This window comes from Theropithecus gelada, chromosome 3 (assembly GCF_003255815.1).
Source record: "Theropithecus gelada isolate Dixy chromosome 3, Tgel_1.0, whole genome shotgun sequence".
Classification (NCBI taxonomy): Eukaryota; Metazoa; Chordata; class Mammalia; order Primates; family Cercopithecidae; genus Theropithecus; species Theropithecus gelada.
Genome location: NC_037670.1, coordinates 26,686,720 through 26,709,719, shown reverse-complemented (window position 1 = coordinate 26,709,719; position 23,000 = coordinate 26,686,720). Strand labels below are relative to the sequence as shown.

The 23,000-nt window shown below is 49.1% G+C and overlaps 1 protein-coding gene and 1 long non-coding RNA gene across 2 annotated transcripts; one reads left to right on the top strand and one right to left on the bottom strand.

Annotated features, from left to right (window-relative positions):
- The first annotated feature begins 1,157 nt into the window (after nucleotides 1–1,157).
- CBR3 (carbonyl reductase 3) lies at nucleotides 1,158–12,917 on the top strand. The gene is made up of 3 exons (XM_025379478.1): nucleotides 1,158–1,761; nucleotides 4,029–4,136; nucleotides 12,427–12,917. Exons 1-3 carry the CDS (start codon nucleotides 1,473–1,475, stop codon nucleotides 12,861–12,863), a joined length of 834 nt encoding a protein of 277 aa, XP_025235263.1. The 5' UTR covers nucleotides 1,158–1,472; the 3' UTR covers nucleotides 12,864–12,917.
- On the bottom strand, nucleotides 7,685–21,471 carry LOC112620707. Its single transcript, XR_003118574.1, has 3 exons — nucleotides 21,381–21,471; nucleotides 12,607–12,706; nucleotides 7,685–8,220 (listed from the first exon to the last, which is right to left on the bottom strand). It is a non-coding gene; the product is annotated as an uncharacterized LOC112620707 (long non-coding RNA).
- Between the last annotated feature and the right edge of the window lie 1,529 nt (nucleotides 21,472–23,000).

Below are 23,000 nucleotides of genomic sequence, written 5' to 3'. Positions count from 1 at the left end.
CCAGCCTGGGTGACAGAGAAGACCCTGTTTCAAAAAAAAAAAAAAAAAAAAAGAAAGAAAGAAATAGAAAACCTAAATAGCCCCATATCCTTAAAACAAGGTTCCAAATGATTTTGTTTTTGTTTTTGTTTTTGTTTTGAGAAGGAGTCTCACTCTGTTGCACAGGTTGGAGTGCAGTGGCATGATCTCGGCTCACTGCAACCTCCGCTTCCCAGGTTCAAGCAGTTCTCCTGCCTCAGCCTCCTAAATAGCTGGGATTACAGATACATGCCACCACACCCAGCTAATTTTTGTATTTTTAGTAGAGATGGGGTTTCACCATGTTGGTCAGGCTGAACTCCTGATCTCGTGATCCACCCGCCTCAGCTTCCCAAAGTGCTGGGATTACAGGTGTGAGTCACCTTGTCCAGACCAAATGATCTTTAGGAGAAAAAAGGAAATACTGGGGGAAGCACAGTAGGAGATCACAGCAGGGGCCCACCTCCGGAACCTCAAGTAAGGACCTGAGAGAGAAGGTGGAGTCAGAGTAACAGAGACACAGGCGGGTTAGCCAGCTCTGCATGGAAAAGACTGAGTCGTGATGATGTCACAGTTCTCCCCAAATCTCAAAGTCACTGATCAAACAACTCAGTTTACACTGAAGACGATGGATGGGGCTCTAATTTTGTGCCCACAGCTTGACACACCTTTGGGAATTTGGTTTCAGTTTAACTTTCTTTGCCAGTACACAGATCTCACTGTGAGAATATATGATCAATCCAGATCTCTATGGATCTATATCCTCCTTGGGCAAACCTAAATGCAGACACTTTTAGCACCCATAGGAGTTAAGTCAGGATTAAATAAGAACATTCCCTCCCACTTGGGGGCACATTCACTGGGAATCCCAGAGCGATGTCGCCTGCCCACACCTGCTAGGTGTGTTCACAGGGCATCTAATTCCCTCTCCTGAGTTCCTTTTAAGCAAGCAAGGGGATCTAAGTCCAGAGAAGCAGTTACTGTGTCTAAGTAAAGTTACTGCATCTTAGGAAAAGGCAAACATTCGCATTTTGCGTGCATGATGGGCGCACACCCAAGAAAATTACTCAGCACTTGTTTTTCTCACTTAGGGGTTTTCCCAAAATAACTTCTTCAGTCCAGCTGCCATGAATCTGGAGCCCCCGACTGACCCATCAAGGTTCGATTTGGCTTCAGACACCTCTCAGATCACCCTGCGGCTCAGAGCCCGGATCCTGAAGGGCGCAGCGTGGGCAGGGGGCGGGCCCGGGAGTTGGAACAGAAGGCACAGACGGCCCCTCCTCGGAGGGGAGGGACCGAGGCCGGGGCCTTGTTCTTTAAGACTCGCAGCGCTGGATCCCAGAACTTAGTCTGCGCGGCGGCATTGACACTAGCTGGGCTCCTCGGGGCGCGCCCCAGGTGGTCCGAAGCCTGGTCCGCCCTCCACGCAGGTGTCCCGCGCGCCCGGGTCAGTCATGTCGTCCTGCAGCCGCGTGGCGCTGGTGACCGGGGCCAACAGGGGCATCGGCTTGGCCATCGGGCGCGAATTGTGCCGACAGTTCTCGGGGGATGTGGTGCTCACCGCGCGGGACGTGGCGCGGGGTCAGGCGGCCGTGCAGCAGCTGCAGGCGGAGGGACTGAGCCCGCGCTTCCACCAACTGGACATCGACGACCTGCAGAGCATCCGCGCCCTGCGCGACTTCCTGCGCAAGGAGTACGGCGGGCTCAATGTGCTGGTCAACAACGCGGCAGTCGCCTTCAAGAGTAGGTGCAGGGCTTGGGTTGGGGCCCCCTGGAGCGCTCCGAGGGTGCGGGGCGGCCAGCCGCAGGCTCCCCACCCATCCACTTGAGGGACCAAGGAGGGTGGCGCCGGCCCCTAGGGATGCGCTCAGCCCACGCCTCCCGCGAGGCGGTTTTCGCTTTCCGTGATTCGCTGAGCCCCAGGCGGGCCCGGGCGACAGACACAGCGCGCCCCGCCCGCCGGCCTGTGTGGGCCTGTGCGCGGCCCGGGGCCCTCTCCGAACTGTCAGCCGCTGCTGTGTGCAGGAAAACTGGTCTCCTGGGAGGCGGCAACGCCCTGCTGGAGTTCATCAGCTTTCCTTCCAACGCAAGAAACATTTTCTCTGCAAAAAAAGTGTCACCGCTGGCTTTGGGCTTTCGCTTTCCTTGAAAGGGCGCATTCATAGATGCCCGGAGGCATTTGCTTGGGGAAGGAAATGAATCGCTAGAACAGGATTAGCGCGCACTTGCACTTGGTGGACTTCACAATTTGTGTAATGCAGAGCTTTGATAGGCTCTGACCAAAAGGAAGCGAGCCCTCTCGTTCCCTCCCCCGGGGAGCTTATGTTTGTTATAAAACGTGTGTGTGTGGTCTTAAAAGCATCTTCCTTAAGGAGAGGGGCGGGGATCAGATTACTTATTCTAACTACTACTGAAGAAAATTACAGGACGGGCGCAGTGGCTCACGCCTGTAATCCCAGCACTTTGGGAGGCCGAGGCAGGAGAAACGCTTGAACCTTGGAGGCAGTGAGCCGAGATCGCGCCACTCCACTCCAGGATGGGCGACAGAGCGAGACTCCGTCTGGAAAAAAAAAAAAGTTACCACGGAGAAATAAACAGGCCGGCTTCACCTCCAACCTAGTGGCGGGGGGGAAGCCTAAGAGGGAGTGAAATGAAGGATGGGGGAGCAGAAGTCTCCACTCATCCCTTTGGCCCTAAGCACTCCGCATTGTACACGGGGACCTGAGACTTTCTTTGACCCGCACCGGCAACTCAGCCAGCCGGCTTTCTGGGAGCTGGGGTGCAGGAGTGGGGATTAACACCCCTAAAGCAGCCCTCAGTCATGGGCTGAGAAATTGGCGGATAAATACCCGGCTTCCTGGACGACAGGCGGAGGGACTTCCCCTTGCCTTTCAAAGTGTAGGGAATGGACCAGCAGCAGCTGCAAACCCGGGCACTCATGGCAAGGCAGAATCTCCCGCCTTGCCCCATACCTGCTGAATTAAAATCTGCATTTCCGCTGGACCCAGTGGCTCATGCCTGTAATCCCAGCACTTTGGGAGGCTGAGGCAGGCAGATAACCTGAGGTCAGGAGTTCAAGACCAGCCTGGGAAACATGGTGAAACGCCGACTCTACTAAAAATACAAAAATTAGCTGGGCATAGTGGCTCACTCCTGTAATCCCAGCTACTCGGGAGGCTCAGGCACAAGAATCACTTGAACCCAGGAGGCAGAGGTTGCACTGAGAGGAGAACATGCCCCTGCACTCCAGCCCCGGCAACAGAGGGAGACTCTGTCTCCAAAAAAAAAAAAAAAAAAAAAAAAAAATCTGCATTTCAACAGAATTCCCAGCTCTCTCCTATGCACCTTTGAGAAATGGTAGTCAAAGCCAAGTGTTCTCAAGGTGTGGCTAGAGACCAATAGCTGTCACATCATCTGGGAACTTAGCAATGCAAACTCAGGCCAGGCGCAATGGCTCACGCCTGTATTCCCAGCACTTTGGAAAGCCGAGGCGGGTGGATCACTTGAGGTCAGGAGTTGGGGACCAGCCTGGCCAACATGGCGAAACCCCATCTCTGCAAAGAATAAAAAAATTAGCCAGGCGTGGTGGCACGTGCCTGTAATCCCAGCTACTCCAGAGGCTGAGGCAGGAGAATCACTTGAACTCCGGAGGTGGAGGTTGCAGTGAGCCGAGATTGTGCCACTGCACTCCAGCCTGGGTGACAGAGTAAGACTCCATCTCGGAAAAAAAAAAAAGAAAAAGAAAAAAGAAAGAAAAGAAATGTAAATTCTGGAGCCCTACTCCAGCCCTTTGCAATCAGAAACTCTGATGGTGAGGCCCAGAAAGCTGTGTTTTAACAGGCTCTACAAGTGATTCGGATGCACACTAAAGTTTGAGAATCACTGACCTCGTTTTAAAAAATTGTTTTAAAATTAACTTTTTTTCCCTTTAGTTGTTAGGATCCACATTGTCATGTGAATTTCAGGGGGAAAAATACGACTTTCTTTTTGTTTCTTTCTCTTTCTGAAAGGTGATGATCCAATGCCCTTTGACATTAAAGCCGAGATGACACTGAAGACAAATTTTTTTGCCACTAGAAACATGTGCAACGAGTTACTGCCGATAATGAAACCTCATGGTAAGCCCAGCATGTGGACAGTCGGGTTGCTTCCCTCAGTAAGAAGTGGGCCACAGGCTCCTCGGAGCAGGGCTGCCCTGCAGAAATCACTCAGGGGTGCTAGTTCTCTGAAGGGGCAAAAATAGAAAATGGCTTCATTTTCCCAGTGTCTGGCTTCTCACTCCAACATTTTAGGTTTTGTTTTTTGTTTTTTGTTTTTTTTTGCAGGGGTGTGGGTGGTGGGAAGAAATTTTGCTCTTGTGCAGGCTGTAGTGCAATGGTGTGATCTTGGCTCACTGCAACCTCCACCTCCTGGGTTCAAGCAATCCTCCTGCCTCAGCCTCCCAAGTAGCTGGGATTACAGGCACCGACCACCACCACCACACCTGGCTAATTTTTTATATTTTTAGTAGAGATGCAGTTTCACCATGTTGGCCAGGCTGGTCTCAAACTCCTGACCTTCAGGTGATCCACCCACCTTGGCCTCCCAAAGTGGTGGAATTACAGGCATGAGCCACTACGCCCAGCCTTAGCTTTAAGTTTCAAAGGTAAGTGTGACATATCAAAATGCTTTGGGATCCATGTCATGAACTCAATCCCAGAATGATAGAATGTTGCGAGTTCCCAAAGGCCTCTTGCCTCTGGTCAATTTCATGAGTCCTCTAGCCCTCCAAGGTGATGGGCCCACATCTAGCTCATCTCTGGACCTTGGTATCTATTCTAGCATTACAACTTTTCCTATATTCCTTTCTTCTTGTACCAAACTTTCTCAAGTTGATTCAGAAAATCCAAAAGAAGTTTTCATTCTTTTTTTTTTTTTTTTTTTGAGACAGAGTCCTGCTCTGTCATCCAGGCTAGAGTACAGTGGCATGATCTTGGCTCACTGCAGTCTCCACCTCCCAAGCTCAAGGAATTCTCCTGTCTCAGCCTCCCAAGTAGCTGGGATTACAGGTGTGCACCACCATGCCCAGCTCATTTTGTATTTTTAGTAGAGATGGGATTTCACCATGTTGACCAGGCTAGTCTCAAACTCCTAACCTCAAGTGATCCACCCGCCTCTGCCTCCCAAATGCTGGGATTACAGGTGTGAGCCACCGTGCCTGGACTAGAAATTTTCTTTATTAGGAAATATCTTGCCTATACCTGCAGGTGTTCAATAAATGTTACTATTATAGTTTTCCTACAAATATTGGAGTGCCTGCCATATTCCAGGCATTATGCTGGGTTCTGGGTGTGCAATGGTGAGCATTATAGACAGGGACCATCTCATTTGTGGAGCTGAAAGTCTAGCAGGGGAGACAACCATTAGCAAAGAATCTGAAGTGTGAAATGACAGCTGGGTTGGGGGACAGGGAAGCTTGCTTCCTTGAGGATTTTCTTCCCCAAGAAGTTAACTGTGGATTCTTAGAACTGTGGTTCTTATTAAAATTGTGGTTTTTTTTTTTTTTTTTTTTTTTTTTTGACAGAGTCTTGCTCTGTTGCCCAGGCTGGAGTGCAGTGGTAGATTTCAGCTCACTGCAACCTCCACCTTCTGGATTCAAGGGATTCTCCTGCCTTAGCCTCTTGAGTAGCTGGGACTACAGGCATGTGCCACTACGCCCAGCTAATTTTTATATTTTTAGTAGACACAGGGTTTTGCCATGTTGGCCAGGCTGGTCTTGAACTCCTGACCTAAAGTGATCCACCTGCCTCAGCCTCCCAAAGTGCTGGAATTACACGCGTGAGCTACTGCACCTGGCCAGAAGTGTGCTTTTCTTAATTTAACATTTTGAATAATGATTATTGACTGGGTGTGGTGGCTCATGCCTGTAATCTCAGCACTTTGGGAGGCTGAGGCAGGAAGATCACTTGAGCCCAGGAGTTTAAGACCAGGCTGGAAAACACGGCAAGATCCTCATCACTTTTAAAAAAACAACCAACCAAACAAAATTATCTCTGGATGCAAAAACTTGTTTTTTTTTCTCTTGAGACAGTCTCCCTCTGTTGCCCAGGCTGGAGTGCAGTGGAACAATCTCGGCTCACTTCAACCTCTGCCTCTCAGGTGCAAGCGATTCTCCTGCCCCAGCCTCCCAAGTAGCTGGGGTTATGGGTGAGCACTACCACACCCAGCTAATTTTTTTGTATTTTTAGTAGAGACGGGGTTTCACCATGTTGGCTAGGTTGATCTGGAATTCCTGACCTCAGGTTATCCACCTTCCTTGGCCTCCCAAAATGCTGGGATTACAAGCTTGAGCCACTATACCCAGCCGTAAAAACTTCTTAACCTAAGAAGGTGAATGGTGAGAGATGCATTTGTACTCTCTCAGTTTCTTAGTGGGATGAGATCGTAGAAAGCCTGTAGGGAGAACTGCAGAAGCTTTGAAAGGGGATGGAGTTTCTAAATGCAAATCTAAGCCAATGTAAATGCACATTTTAAAAACTCTCCTTTTTACACAAAAGGTAACATTTCATACAATGTTCGCCACTTGGCTTTCTTTACTCCCTATGTCTGGGGCTCTCTCCAGATTTGGTCAGGAAGCTTTTCTCTTTTTTGTGGCTGCATAGGGACGCAGCCATTGTAGGGATGTCTTTTACTCAGGGTTGGGAAGTTTTCTCCCGATAAATTTTTGAATGGGAACTTGAGAGCTGCAAGCTATTAAAGACACCTTTAAAACTCCATCCCCTTTCAGAGCACCTGCAGTTCTCCCCGCAGGCTTTCTACAATCCCATCTTCCTAAGAAACTGAGCAAGTACAAGAGTACAAGTACAATTCTTACTATTCACCTTTTTAGGTTAAGAAGTTTTTGCAGCCAGGTGCGGTGGCTCACACCTGTAATCCCAGCACTTTGGGAGGCCAAGGCAGGTGGATCACGAGATCAGGAGATCAAGACCATCCTGGCCAACATGGTGAAAGCCCGTCTCTAATAAAAATACAAAAAAAAAAATTAGCCGGGCGTGGTGGTGGGCATCTGTAGTCCTAGCTACTCGGGAGGCTGAGGCAGGAGAATGGCGTGAACCTGGGAGGCAGAGCTTGCAGTGAGCCGAGATCGTGCCACTGCACTCCAGCCTGGGCGACGGCGCCACACTCCATCAAAAAAAAGGAAGGAAGGAAGGAAGGAAAGGAGGGAGGGAGGCGGGGAGGGAGGGAGGCGGGGAGGGAGGGAGGGAGGGAAGGAAGGAAGGAAGGAAAGAAAGGGGGGGAGGGAAGGAGGGAAGGAAGGAAGGGAAAAGAAAATATAAGAATGCACTTAATCCTGAGTAACATAGGGAGACCCCATCTCTACACAAAAAATGAAAATTAAAAGTTAGCTGGCCATAGCGGCATGCTGCAGCTTCTCGAGAGACTGAGGTAGGAGGATCGCTTGGGCCCTGGAGGTTAAGGCTGCAGTGAGCTATGATTGCGCCACGGTACTCTAGCCTGGGTGACAGAGCAAGACCTTCTCTCAAACAAACAAACAAACAAAAAATGCATTTAATGCATCTGACCTACCAAACACCATAGATCAGCCTCACGTAGCTTTAAAGTGCTTTGAACGCTTACGTTAGTCCAGCAAAGTCATCTAACACAAAGCCTATTTTATCATAAAGTGTTGAGTATCTTCTGTAATTTATTGAATCTGTACTGAAAGTGAAATGCAGAATGGTTGTATGGGGGCTCCAAATACAGATTCTGCAGAATGCATATCGCTTTCCTCACCCATCAGTGAAATCAGTAAGTCCTAAGTGGAACCATCAGAAGGGAGGGACCATCTGTATTTGACTTGCTTATTTGTTCAAGGTTCTGAGTAAATAGGCCAAGCAACTACTAAGCCACTAGAGGGAGCAACTTGCCTACTCTTTCTAGAGCAAGGCAGCAGGTGTTTCGGGACTGGTGGGGCCACCTGGACCTCAGTGGAGGGTGGTGTGGGTGCAGCCCTTCCCAGGGCGGGTGACCCACCTGGCTGACGAAGCTGACCGTCAGCCCCTGGCCTCTCTCCCAGAGGTGTGCCCTCAGATCAAAGAGGACACTTGCTCCCCTTAAGAGGATTTGTTTCCTCGAAGGCACAGCTTCTAAGATCTGTGTTTTCTTTCTCCCTTTCCCTTTTACATTTAATTCCTTGTAGCCACCAAGTTTTTGAGAACAAAGCTGTTTAAAAAGCAATGAAGAACACAACATCACTGATGTAGTATTATTGGCCAAAATATTGATGTGACTCTCATCATGAGAAAATCAGACCAATTCACTTTGAGAGAAATACCACCAAATAATGGTCTACAGTCTTCAAAAAAAAAAAAAGGTCATTGCAAACTACTCTACATTAAAATATATGAAAGAGATGAGACAATTAAATGCAATCCATGGGCCAGGCGTGGTGACTCATGCCTGTAATCCCAGCACTTTGGGAGGCCAAGGTGGGCAGATCATGAGGTGAAGAGATCGAGACTATCCTCGTTAACATAGTGAAACTCCATCTCTACTAAAAATATAAAAAAATAGCCGGGCATGGTGGCGGGCGCCTGTAGTCCCAGCTACTTGGGAGGCTGAGGCAGGAGAATGGCGTGAACCTGGGAGGTGGAGCTTGCAGTGAGTGGAGATTGCGCCACTGCACTCCAGCCTGGGCAACAGAGCAAGACTCCGTCTCAAAAAAAAAAAAAAATGCAATCCATGATCCTACTTTGGACCCTGGATTAAAACAAACAAAAACTATAAAAGAACATTACTGGGACAATTTGGACACATTTGAATATGGGCTATATTTTAGATAATAGTGTCATATAACGATAAATGCCTAGCATGTGGTCATAACTGTAGTAATGTAGGGGAATGCCCTTGTTACCATATATAATACTAAAGTGTTTAAGATGAAGGTTTATGATATCAGCAACTTGGAGAGAAAAAGGAACAGAGAGGGAAAAGCAAACATAGCAAAATATTAACAATTAGTGAACTTAGGTGAAGGATATAGGGTGTTTATCGAACTATTCTTGCAACTTCTCTGTAACAGGAAAGAAATACATACATTCACTTCATCTTTGAAGGTGAGAGAGAGAAGGAAGGAAAGAAATACTGAATAGTACTAGGTATCTGGGGGGATGAGTGAGGTGCTAGTTTCCAAGGACAGAGTGAGGGTCTCTCTTGTGGAATTGGGGTCCATAAGAATGTGCAGCTCCCCTGCAATGGGAACCTGTGGGGAATGCCAATCAGAAAATGAAATAAAATCTACAGATCCGGCCAGTATGGTGGCACATGCCTGCAACCCCAGCACTTTGGGAGGCTGAGGAAGGCAGATCACCTGAGGTCAGAAGTTTGAGACCAGCCTGGCCAACATGGTGAAACTCCATCTCTACTAAAAATACAAAAATTAGCTGGCGTGGTGGCACACACCTGTAATCCCAGCTACTTGGGAGGCTGAGGCAGGAGAATCGCTTAAACTCGAGAGATGGAGGTTGCAGTGAGCCGAGATCGTGCCACTGCACTTCAGCCTGGATGACAGAGCAAAACTCTATCTCAAAAAACAAACAAACAAACAAAAAAACTAGAGATCCTACTGGACACAGAGAATATGCATTTGGAATAATATGTAAGAAAAGAACTCCCTAAAATTAGTGGGGTTTGATGCTGATGAAATGTGTAAATTAACACATTTACTGGTTTTTGGATTTCCACCAGTACTTCAAATTGTTGTAAAATGTTTGGCCTGCATATTTGTTTCTGTGGGCACAATTGTCCCTTTAGTAGCTGTGAATTATGATCAACATGAATATTCATAATCTAATGAATATTAATATTATCAAATAGGGACTAAAAAGTAATGAAATCAGGCCCGATGCAGTGGCTCACGTCTGTAATCTTAGCACTTTGGGAGGCAGAGGCAGGCAGATCTCCTGAGCTCAGGAGTTTGAGACCAGCCCAGCCAACATGGAGAAACTCCGTTTCCACAAAAAATACAAAAATTAGTCGGGCGTGGTGGTGTGTGCCTGTGGTCCCAGCTACTTGTGGGGCTGAGGCAGGAGGATCACTTGAGCATGGGAGGTGGAGGCTACAGTGAGCTGAGATCTTGCCACTGCACTCCAGCTTGGGTGGCAGAGTGAGATTCTGTCTCAAAAAATAAAGTAATGACATAAAAACCAGGATGGAAAAACAGCCCATTCCACATGTGAAGTGTCCATAATGAAGGACAGACAGAGTCATCCCAGGGATTCCTTACTGCTGCTGGTTGTGGCACTAAGGAATTGGGGTGGCTGCCCACGGTCCTAGGAAATTGGGTGTGCCTAGGAAATTGAGAGTGTTAGTCCTTAGGGTGAGAGCACTGTCCCTCAGAAAGCAGGTTTATAAGTACTTGGAGTGTGTATGCTGGGGAGGAGTTGGTTTTCTAAAACTGCCGGGGGCTGGGCACACGGTGGCTCACACCTGTAATCCCAGCACTTTGGGAGGCCAAGGCGGGCGGATCACTTGAGGTCAGGAGTTCAAGCCCATTATGGCCAAGAGGTGAAACCTCATCTCTACTAAAAAAATACAAAAATTAGCTGGGCGTGGTGGCGCACACCTGTCGTCCCAGCTACTTGGGAGGCTGGTGCAGGAGAATCACTTGACCCTGGGAGGCGGAGGTTGCAGTGAGCCGAGATTGTGCCACTGCACTCCAGCCTAGGTGACAGAACGAGACCCTGTCTCACAAAACAAAATTTAAAAATTTTAGGCTGGGTGCAGAGGCTCACACCTATAATCCTAGCACTTTGGGAGGTCGAGGTGAGCAGATCACTTCAGGTCAGGAGTTCAATACCAGCCTGGCCAACATGGCAAAACACCGTCTCTACTAAAATTACAAAAATTCGCTGGGCGTGGTGACGGGCACCTGTAATCCCAGCTACTTGGGAGGCTGATGCAGGAGAATTGCTTGAACCCGGGAGTCGGAGGTTGCAGTGATCTAAGATTGCACCATTGCACTCCAGCATGGGTGATAGAGCAAGACTGTGTCTTAAAAATCAATCAATCAATAAATAAATTTAAAAGTAAAAATAAAACTGCTTGGGGAATCTACAAATTTACTACCGATAGAGCAAGACTATGTCTTTAAATAAATAAATAAATAAATTTAAGTAAAAGTAAAAATAAAACTGCCTGGGGAATCTACAAATTTACTACCTCACCCATCTCTCAGAGAATCCCTGAGAAAGGGAGCCCTTCTCACTGATGGAGGTGTGTTCTTCCCCTTGGGAGCATAGGGCCAAAAAAATATCAAAACCCATGGGTGCATAGATTTTATGCCTTCTATAGTCACATTTTAAATTTTTTTAAAAATTTGATTGTTACTTTTTGAGAAAGGGTCTCATTCATGTCACCCAAGCTGGAGTGTAGTGGAGTGTAGTGGTGTGATCATGGCTCACTGCAATCTCTACTTCCTGGATTCAGGTGATCCTCTTACCTCAGCTTCCTGAGTAGCTGAGACCACAGGCACATGCTACCACACCCAGCTAATTTTTGTATTTTTAGTAGAGATAGAGTTTTGTCACATTGCCCAGGCTGGTCATGAGCTCCTGGGTTCAAGTGATCCACCCCTCTCGGCCTCCCAAAGTGCTGGGATTACAGGCATGAGCCACAGTGTCCAATCACTTTTTTGTTTTTAATCAGCAATTAAACCTGCACAATGGCCAGGCTCACGCCTATAATCTCAACACTTTGGGAGGCTGAGACAGGCAGATCACTTGAGATCAGGAGTTCAAGACCAGCCTGGCCAACATGGTGAGACCCTGTCTCTACTAAAAATACAAAAATTAGCCAGGTGTGGTGGTGTGCACCTGTAATCCCAGCTACTCAGGAGGCTGAGGCAGGAGAATTGCTTGAACCTGGGAGGTGGAGTTTCCAGTGGGTCAAGAGGGCATCACTGTACTCCAGCCTGGGCAACAGGGCGAGACTCTATCACAAAAAAAAAAAAAAAAAAAAAAAAAAAAGGCGAGGTGTGGTGGCTCATGCCTGTAATTCCAGCACTTTGGGAGGCCGAGGCGGGCAGATCACGAGGTCAGGAAATCAAGACCATCCTGGCTAACACAGTGAAACCCGTCTCTATTAAAAATACAAAAAAATTAGCCGGGGGTGGTGGCGGGCGCCTGTAGTCCCAGCTACTCGGGAGGCTGAGGCAGGAGAATGGCATAAACCCGGGAGGCGGAGCTTGCAGTGAGCCGAGATTGCACCACTGCACTCCAGCCTGGGCGACAGAGCGAGACTCCGTCTCAAAAACAAGCAGACAAACAAACAAAAAAACCCCTGCACAATGACTCAATTATATGTTTGGTATATTCAACCAATGGTTGTCTCTCTGTGATATGCTTTCATATTTTTCTCACTCTGTTTCAGGGAGAGTGGTGAATATCAGTAGTTTACAGTGTTTAAGGGCTTTTGAAAACTGCAGTGAAGATCTGCAGGAAAAGTTCCACAGTGAGACACTCACAGAGGGAGACCTGGTGGATCTCATGAAAAAGTTCGTGGAGGACACAAAAAATGAGGTGCATGAGAGGGAAGGCTGGCCCAACTCACCTTATGGAGTGTCCAAGTTGGGGGTCACGGTCTTATCGAGGATTCTGGCCAGGCGTCTGGATGAGAAGAGGAAAGCCGACAGGATTCTGGTGAATGCGTGCTGCCCAGGACCAGTGCAGACAGACATGGATGGGAAATACAGCATCAGGACTGTGGAGGAGGGGGCTGAAACCCCTGTCTACTTGGCCCTCCTGCCTCCAGATGCCACTGAGCCACAAGGCCAGCTGGTCCATGACAAAGTTGTGCAAAACTGGTAAACATCTGCTTCGGAGCTTGATGCTTAATAAAGGTTGGTGGAATGAATGAATGAATTGATGTTGTGGTTTGATTCTCTTTCTGTTCTTTTTTTTTTTTTTTTTTTTTTGAGATGGAGTCTCGCTCTTGTCACCCGGGCTGGAGTGCAGTGGCGCGATCTCAGCTCACTGCAACCTCTGCCTCCTGGGTTCAAGCTGTTCTCCTGCCTCAGCCTCCTGAGGAGCTGGGATTACCAAGAGTCTGCCATCACGCTTGGCTAATTTTTGTAATTTTTGTAGAGACGAGATTTCACCATGTTGGTCAGGCTGGTCTCGAACTCCTGACCTTGGTTTATCTGCCTGCCTCGGCCTCCCAAAGTGCTGGGATTAAAGGCGTGAGCCACGGCACCCAGCCTTTTTTATTTTTTCTTCTTCTTTGTTTTTGTTTGTTTTTGTTTTTGTTTTTGAGATGAAGTTTCACTCTTGTTGCCCAGGCTGGAGTGCAATGGCATGATCTCGGCTCACCGCAACCTCCACCTCCCAGGTTCAAGTGATTCTCCTGCCTCAGCCTCCTGAGCAGCTGGGATTACAGGCATGTGCCACCACACCTGGCAAATTTTGTATTTTTAGTAGAGATGGGGTTTCTCCATGTTGGTCAGGCTGGTCTCGAACTCCTGACCTCAGGTGATCTGCCTGCCTCGGCCTCTCAAAGTGCTGAGATTATAGGCGTGAGCCATCACACCCAGCCTCTTTCTGTTCTTGAAAAGGAATGTTCATAAGAATCTCCCTGGGAGAAAGGTGTCTAGTTCTGGAATCTGGAGCTGAACAACATTGCTATGCCCAACTCTTTAGCCTGAGAGGGAGAAGAACATAGTCTCAAATTTTAGTGGGCATCAGAACCACCTGAAGGGCTGATTAAAACAGATTGCTGGTTCCCCTCACCACACCAATTCACTTCATTTCTAACAAGTTCTCAGGTGGTGCTGACACTGCTGGTCCTGGGACCGCACTTAGAACCACTGGTGTAGCAAGTGGTTTTAGAACTATGGAGCCATTTTCCAGCTGTTCCTTGCTGTTTCCAGTTTTTTGATTCTGTAAGGGTGATGCTTTATCCTCTATTTCCTTAGCTCTGCAAGCTTTCTTTGCATCTCATTCTGTTTTGAGTATATTTTTGTTGGTTCTTATACTTTTTTTTTTTTGTCTGAGACAGCGTCTCTGTCTGTTGCCCATGCTGGAGTGCAGTGGCACAATCTCAGCTCACTGCAACCTCCACCTCCTGGGTTCAAGCAATTCTTCTAACTCAGCCTCGCAAGTAGCTGGGACTACAGGCACCCGCCACCATGCCCGGCTAATTTTTTGTATTTTTAGTAGAAATGGGGTTTCTCCATGTTGGCCAGACTGGTCTCAAACTCAAGTGATCTGCCCACCCCAGTCTCCCAAAGTGCTGGGATTACAAGCAAGAGCCACCACACCTGGCTGGTTCTTATACTTACGAAGTAGTAGAGCTTGAGGGACTCAGAAGGAATATCTTCTTTAATTGGGACATGATTTCTTCTAGATTTTTCAGCTGGGTTTTGCATTCTGCATTCCTTCCCAGAATGTTTGCAATGTTGCCCAGCCACTGCAACTTTATCTCTTTACTTCTTTACCGAAACACATGCAGATGTCTTCTTCTTAACCTGTGTACACCCCCTGTGAACTACAGCCCAGAGTGATTCTTCAGTGGCTCCCTAAGCCTTTTTTTTTTTTTTTTTTTTTAATTTGAGACAGGGTCTTGCTTTGTTGCCCACGCTGGAGTGCAGTGGCATGATCATGGGTTACTGCAGCCTCAACCTCCAGGGCAAGAGACTTCCAAGACTAAAACTTCAAGTGATCCCCCCACCTCAGCCTCCTAAGTAGCTGGGACTACAGGCATGTGCCATCATGCCCAAATAATTTTTTAATTTTTGGTAGAGACAGGGTCTCACTATGTTGCCCAGGCTGGTCTTGTACTCCTGGACTAAAGCAATCTTCACTCCTTTGCCTCTTGAAATGCTGGGATTCCAGACATGAGCCACCGCACCCACCCTCTTTTATAATTTTTTTTTTTCAGATAGTCTCGCTCTGTCGCCTGGCTGGAGTGCAGTGGTGCCGTCTTGGCTCACTGCAACCTCCACCTCCCATGTTCAAGCAATTCTCCTGCCTCAGCCTCCCGAGTAGAGTGGCTGGGATTACAGGTGTGCACCATCATGCCTGGCTAATTTTTGTACCTTTAGTAGAGATGGGGTTTTGCCATGTTGTCCAGGCTGGTCTTGAACTCCTGACCTCAGGTGATCTGCCTGCCTCAGCCTTCCAAAATGCTGTGATTACAGGAGTGAGCCAGCACCTCTTTTATAATCTTTATGACAATAGGTGAGTTCACATTCCCTGCTTTCAAATGGGATTGGTTTTGCAACAGGCCTCCTGGCTTCAGGTTACACTCTGTGGAAAAAAGACTTGGAGACCAAGGAGCCTTCTGAAAAAGAAGAAATGCACTTGCAAAGGTTTGCAAGAGTGTCAAGGCTTCGGCAAGAATGGTTGGTCAAATAACAAAAATTCAGTGGAATTTAAATTCTGGCTGGCCACAGTGACTCGAGTCTGTGATCCCAGAACTTTGGGAGGCTGAGGCAGGAGGATCACCTGAGGTCAGGCGTTTGAAACCAGCCTGGGCAACACAGCAGGCCTCCATGTCTGCAAGAAAACACAAAAATTAGCCAGCATGTTGGCACACACCTGTAGTCCTAGCTACTTGGTAGGGTAAGGTGGGACGGTCACTTGAACCCAGGAGTTCAAGGCTGCAGTGAGCTATGGTCATACTGTTACGGTGGGGGGGGGGAGTCCTTGCTCCCAGAGCTCCCAAGATGATGGCCTCGTGTTCTCTGACCTGGGGTTCTTGGCCTCACGGATTCCAAGGAAGGGAATATTGGGCCATGCGGTCAGTGTTATAGCTCTACTAGAAGCCGTGGGTCATGGAAGAGAACCGTGGAACCCAGTGACTAGTGTTCAGCTCAATTAGGACGAACCCGGGAACTTAGCCGTGCAGGAACAACGGCAAGCCTTTAGCCTGATCGGGAGTGGCAATGGGCGCCTTGCTGGATCAGGAACACAGCGGACACCCTGCCGGATCCAGAGGGATGGAAGTCAGCGGTGGGTCTGCAATGGTGGCACACAGCAGTGGTGAACGGCAAACAGCAGTGGTGGACGGCAAACAGCAGTGGTGGACGGCAAACAGCAATGGTGGACGGCGAGCGAAAGCTCAGCTCCAGCTGTAACAAACATGGACCAGAAGAGAGTGCAGGCCAGATGGAGTGGCTCATGCCTGTAATCCCAGCATTTTGGAAGGCCAAGGCAGACAGGTTGCTTGAGCCCAGAAGTTTGAGACCAGCCTGGACAACATAGCGAGACCCCTCTCTACAAAAATTCAAAAAAGATTAGGCGGGCGTGGTGGTGCACACCTGTAGTTCCAGCTACTTAGAGGCTGAGGTTGGGAGGATCACTTGAACCCGGGAGGTCAAGGCTGCAGTGAGCCATGATTGTGCCAGTGCACTTCAGCCTGAGTGACAGGACAAGACCCTGTCTCAAAAAAAACCAAAACAACAACAAAAACATCCTTCAGCCTATTTGTATGTCACTGATTAAATCCAACATGCTCTTATAGTATTCATCTCAGGTCACAGCTCCTAAGACATTTTAATGGCTCCCTTCCTGGCTCTAAAAACATTTTAATGGCTTTCAACCAGCTTCCTGAGTATCTTGTATACTGTCATCTCCCTCTGCAGCCAAACTCCAGTCCTGCTAATGACGGGCAATAGCCCAGGAACCACAGAGCACTTCAGGCTCTGCCTGACAAACTCACAGACAGGAAGTGCATGAGAAAATGAACCCGTCCCTTTTATTTCTTCTTCCTCTTTTGTCTCTAACTAATCCTTTTTGGATAAGTGTGTAACCCACTTCCTCTTTTGTCTCTAGCCAGTCCTTTTTGGATAAGCATGTAGCTCACTTGGATGACCCTTAATTGTCAACTGCTGGTCAGAATGACATTTCTCATTCTTATGAGAAGGGCTGCCGTTGGCCCTTATTGGATGGTCTCCCCAGCACCCTCTTCCAATATATGATCTTCTGCCCTCCCCCGCCCCCCGCTTCCTTCCCATGTTTGCAGCGGCAGCAGCCACATGGTGACCTTGCCTCTGTTGACTGCTCCAGCTGTAGATCTTTCCTCTAAAAAGAACCAGTTGGATTGGATCAGAGCTGTTACTGTGCATCCCACCTCATGTGCCTAAGGAGCAGAGGGAGCCAGCCATCGCCAGAGAAGGAGGCCAACCATCAGGAGGCGCGTTTAAGCCAGGTGTGGTGGCTCCTGCCTCCAATCGCAGCACTTTGGGAGGTCAAGGCAGGTGGATGGCTTGCGCTCGTGAGTTTGAGACCAGCCTGGGTAACATGGTGATACCCTGTCTCTACAACATACATACAAAACTTAGCCAGGCTTGGTGGTACGTGCCTGTAGTCCCAGCTACTTGGGGAGCTGGGGCAGGAGGATTGCTTGAGCCTGGGAGGTGGAGGCTACAGCAAGCCATGTTTGTATCAGTTCACTCCAGCCTGGATGACAAAGCGACACCCTGTCTTGAGGGGGAAAAGAAAAAAGAATTGGCCCAAAGAGAAACTCCCTTCCCCGTCCTTAGATCATTCCTGAAATCTTGAGTTCTCAGAGATGCTCCAAGATACCCTTGTATCCTTAAAATATATTTTCCTTTTTCATAAGCCACATTGAATTGGGTAGTTGTTGCTTGCAATCAAAAGGAACCTAACCAATAGAAGTGCATTAACATGTTTTATAGTATTGTGAGAGGAAAATAAATCTTGGGGCCCCCAAATCACTAAGCTAAAGGGAAGAGTTAAGCTGGGAACTGCTTAGGGCAAACCTGCCTTCCATTCTATTCAAAGTCACCTCTCTGTTCACTGAGACAAATGCATATCTGATTGCTTCATTTGGAGAGGCTCAAAAGAACCTCAAAAGAATGCAACCATTTATCTCTTACCTACTTATGACCTGGAAGCCCCTCCATGCTTCCGGCTGTCCCGCCTTTGCCTGGAGTTGTCCCACCTTTCCAGACTGAACCAATGTACATCTTATACATATTGATTGATGTCTCACGTCTCCCTAAAATGTATAAAACCAAGCTGTGCCCCAACCACCTTGGGCACATGTTGTCAGAACCTCCTGAGGCCATGTCATGGTTGCCCATCCTCAACCTTGGCAAAATAAACTTTCTAAATTAACTGAGACCTGTCTCAGATGTTGGGGGTTTGCCGTATGCTGTAGGAAAAAAACAACTGGGCTTGGAACCAAAAGGAGAAAAAAATCATGAATAGAGAACCTATGGCAAATTAGACCATATGTCCTGCTTAATGCTTTCCCAACATGGTTTTAGGTAATTCTGACTATAGTCCTTTGCCTTAGTTCATTTTGTGTTACTATAATGGAATATCACAAACTAGGTACTTTATAAAGAAAATAAATTTGCCTGGGCACAGTAGCTCATGCCAATAATCCCATAACTTTCAGAAGCCAAAGTGGGAGGATCACTTAAGGCCAAGAGTTCAAGGCCAGCCGGGGCAACATAGAGAGACTCCGTCTCTACAAAAAATAAAAATTAACCAGGTGTGATCATGCTCACCTTTAGTACTACCTACTTGGGAAGTTGAGGTAGGAGTATCACTTGTGCCCAGGAGTTTATGGCTGCAGTGAGCTATGATCATGCCACTTCACTCTAGCCTAGGCAACAGAGTGAGACTCTGTCACTTGTCTCAAAAAAAGAAAAAAAAAAAAAGTGAGTTTATTTCTTATAATTCTGGAGGCTGGGAAGTGCAAAAGCACGGCACTAGCATCTGGCAAGGGCCTGTTGGTGTGTCCCTACCATGGCAGAAGGCAGAAAAGGGCAAGAAAATGCTCACAAGGTACAAGCTAAACTCATCCTTCTATCAGGAATCCACTCCACTGATAAAGGTATTAATCCATTTATGAGGGCAGAGTCTTCACTCATGATCTTGAAGGTTCCACTTTGCAACACTGTTGCCTTGGGGATTATGTTTCTAATACGTGACTTTAGGGGACACATTGAAACCACTGTATCCTTTAAGGTAGGAATCAATGTCATTTTTCAAATGAAGAAATAAAGGCTTGGAGAGGTTAATTAACTTGCACAAGATCTCAGCGCTAAAGCCAGGATCATATCCAGGACTGACTACAAAGTTCTGTGGTCTCTAGTGCCTGGCAGGTCCAGCTTCACTTTTGAGTCTAGAGAGTAGTAACTCTCTTGGTGTAAAAACTAAGGGAGATGATACATTAAATCTAAGTGTAAATTAGATTATGCTTAAAGTGTAAGTCATATGGTTATTAATAGATCCCCAAGTTAGCCTATATGTGAACTTTTCCATAGAGAAATGAAATATGGTTTAAATGCAGCATATTTTAAATGGATTATCTCATACAATGTGTTTTTTGTTTTATATTGTTTTTGTTGTTTTCTGAGACAGAGTCTTACTCTGTTGCCCAGGATGGAGTGCAGTGACGCAATCTTGGCTCACTGCAACCTCCAACTCCCGGTTTCAAGTGATCCTCCTGCCTCAGCCTCCCAAGTAGCTGGGAGTACAGGCACGTGCCACCACGCCTGGCTAATACAATGTTTTTTAGACAACAGAGGAAGCCAGTGGTTCTTTCCATATCAGCTTTTCTGTGATACATTTTTCTTTTTTTTGAAACAGAGTTTCTGCTCTTGTTGCCCAGGCTGGAGTGCAGTGGCACCTTCTCGCCATCTCGGCTCATCACTGCAACCTCCCCCTCCTGGGTTCAAATTATTCTCCTGCCTCAGCCTCCTGAGTAGCTGGGATTACAGGCATGTGCCACCACACCCAACTAATTTTGTATTTTTAGAAGAGACAGGGTTTCTCCATGTTGGTCAGGCTGGTCTTGAACTCCCAACCTCAGGTCATCCGCCCGCCTCAGCCTCCCAAAGTGCTGGGATTATAGGCATGAGACACTGCACCTGGCCAGAATACTCAAATCTCAATGTTATACATTTACTGTCAATCCTGTCAGTATCAGTATATTGTACACAGTATACAGTAATTGACAGTATACTGCCAATTATAAATTGAGTTTTTTTTAATGATTTACAAATGAATTTGTCAAAATTAAATTAACCCCACCCCCCCCACACACACCCAGAGTCCTTTACAGATAGGTGGTATATGAATATAAGGTACAAATTGTATGTGCATGGTGGCTTTGGCACAAATAGACTGGTTCTCTTTTTAATGTTAAGTGTAAAGCAGTTCTTTCATCTCTGTTCAGTGCAGTGTTGAGTGTGACTAGGATTTGCAGAACCTTAAAAAAAAAAAAACCTGCTTGCCATCATTTTTTTCTTTTCTTTTTTTTTTTTGTCCTGTTTTTGTTTGCTGCTTTTGTAAAACCAGTTTATCATATTCTCATTAGGAAATCAATCTTCATGAAATTAATTTTTTTTTCCTGCTAACTGTGGCCCAATCTTTTCATTTCTCTCTGCTTCTATCGTAAGAGCATTCCTCAAATTGACCACGAGAGGATTTACATCTGGGGTACTTGGTATATGCCAAATGGAGACAAAATCAGAATCAGCAGCCTGGCTGGGCCACAGGTCCAGCATCCCAAACTATTAAACTATTCTTGCTGTTTCCAGGGAAGTGACAGATCCACTTTGGAATCTGATAATATACCCCTTCCCTAGAAACATGCATAAACACAAAGTGTCCTAAACAACTTCTACGTGCTCATACCTCCCCCACCTCCCAAGCTCATTGACTACTGCCTCGCCTTCACGAACTCCAGACCTGGTCTGAACATTTCTAAAGGACGCTCGGGGGTTAAAAGGAGCGACGCCACTGCAGAAATGACAGCCTTCATCCACAAGTGGCCCGCTTCGGGTTGGCTGGAGCCACAGCTGGGTGGGGACAGGGCTTGCACTGCCTAACAAGCACCATCCAGGTGCGTCCAGTCCTGAAGCGGTCGGACTGGACCGTCCAGGTCCCAGCGCTCGAGAGGACGGCAGGCAGGGGCTGGGATTGTCTGGAGATATGAATGCTTTCTAAGGTTGACGTCAAGGTCTCCTTCCTGAGCCATAGCCCACGTGACAAGCTCCGTCCAGGTAGAAATGATCTCATCTCTCCCGTCGCCCGGGGTCGGAAACCTGAGGCCCGTGCGGGCTGGGGCAACTTAGCGGGGGTCCTAAGCCGGCCGCGCCCTCTGCGCCCTCTGCGCCCCAAGCGTGTATGGAGGGCTTGGACGTGGTCCAGAAGGAAAAGATGGGGTGAACCAGGTGCCGCGCACCCTTTGAGGAGCCCCCGCTTCTCCGTTTCTGTGAATGACTCCAAAGCACCTCCGACGGCCGATGCACACGCGGACAAACTTGGGCGGGCACTGACCATTGTCCCCTTCCACTCGGTTGTGTCGGGGATCCCCAGGTGAGGCGCAGACGCCGCCCTACCCACCTGTACGAGGCCTTCCCCGGAGCAGCCCGGCTACGAAACGACGCCTATGGCGGGGAAGCTAAGGAAGACTCTCGGCCCTCACTCAGCGGCTGCGGCGACTGAACGGCCCCAGCACGCCGGGGCCCTCCCCAAGCTCTGCTCCCAAGCCGAAGCCCCGCCCTAACACCAATGGTCCACCTTCAGGCCCCGCCCCTGATCCCGCCTCCATGAGTCAAGCCTCGCCTTTCAGCCCAGCCCGGCCCGCCCAGGTCCCGCCCCTGCTGTTATGGCCCGCCTCCAGGCACCGCCCTTGATCCTGCCTTCATGAGTCAGGCCACGCCTTCCAACCCAGCCCTGCCCGCCGAGACCCCGCCCCTGTACCGACGGCCCACTTCCAGGCCCCGCCCTTGATCCTGCCTCCATGGGTCAGGCCCAGACTTCTAGTTCCGCCCCGCCCGCGGAAACCCCGCCCCCGCGCGTCTATGGCCCACCTCCAAGTTCCGCCCCTAACCCCGCCTCCAGGCGTCCAGCCCCGCCTTCCATCCCCGCCCCAAGCGCCGAGGCCCCGCCTCCAGGCTCCGCCCCGACTCCCGCATTAGGGAAGAGCGGCGGCGGCTGGTTCTCAGGCGCGGCGCTTTATCGGTGGTTCTGGCTCCCGGCCGCGCCGCAGCCCCTGCTCAGTCTCTCTCACTCAGGTCGGCGGGCTCCTCCGCGCTGCACGTGAGCGCGCCCGCCAACAGGGCCACTGCCGCGGGTAAGTCGTGCCCGCGCCCTGCCCGGCGTCCAGTCCTCAGCCGCTGGGCGAAGCCGGAGGAGCCGGGCGTCTCCTCCCCGCCGGCCCGCGGGCCCTTCCCCAGGTCCAGAGGGCTTGGGCGGCGCCGTGGGGCGGCTCGGGGTGCAGGTGGCTTCCCGGCGCGCGGCCCGGGCCCGCGGCGCGCGCTGCTGCAGTGCGGGGGCGGGGAGCTCGGGGCCGTAGACCCGGAGGGCAGCTGGGAGACTGGGTGGAGTCCCCTCGGGTTACCCGACCCTGGCGCGGAGGATGTGATGCCGGCCACGCCCTCACCGAGCGGGGCGGCAGGTGCAGGTCAGGGGTGGATCGCGGCCCGCGCTCTCTCCCGGGGCGGGCCCACAGCGAGACGCTCAGCCTTTGTTTGCTCGTGCGGTCCTGGCTGGGGAGGAGACTGGGGACGCGGACCTGTGAGAACTGAGGGCTTTCCTCGTCGGGGAAGACCCCAGTCTTCCAGCCAGGCCTCAGGAGAAGGTATCCGGGCCGCAGTGCGCGCTCCGCCATCCTGGCCCCTGCGCCCTGCGGGGTTCCCGACTGCTCGCGTGGACTGTTACCCGCAGGTGTTGCCCCACACTCGCGACTGCAGCCCCGCAATTGGGAAGACTTTGCTAGGATTTTTTTGGTAAGGTGATGGAAGACCGTGCCCCCGGCCCCACAAGCCTCCTGGCATTAGGTGGCTTAAAATTTTTCCAGTACAATTTGATTACCACTCTGAAAGACCAAATTCAAAACAGTGTGTCCCACAGTTAAGACCATTGGTGATGAGTGTTTCTGTACTGTAGACTAAGGATCGTTATCATTTTATTACTAATAGTACATATCTGTTTTCTGTTGCTAAATGTTTTTGCTTATGT

Coding starts and splice junctions, on each gene's coding strand:
- CBR3 (XM_025379478.1), top strand. CDS start 1,473: ATGTCGTCCTGCAGCCGCGTGGCGCTGGTGACCGGGGCCAACAGGGGC. Junction 1,762..4,028: donor CGCGGCAGTCGCCTTCAAGA/GTAGGTGCAGGG, acceptor TCTTTCTGAAAG/GTGATGATCCAATGCCCTTT. Junction 4,137..12,426: donor GCCGATAATGAAACCTCATG/GTAAGCCCAGCA, acceptor ACTCTGTTTCAG/GGAGAGTGGTGAATATCAGT.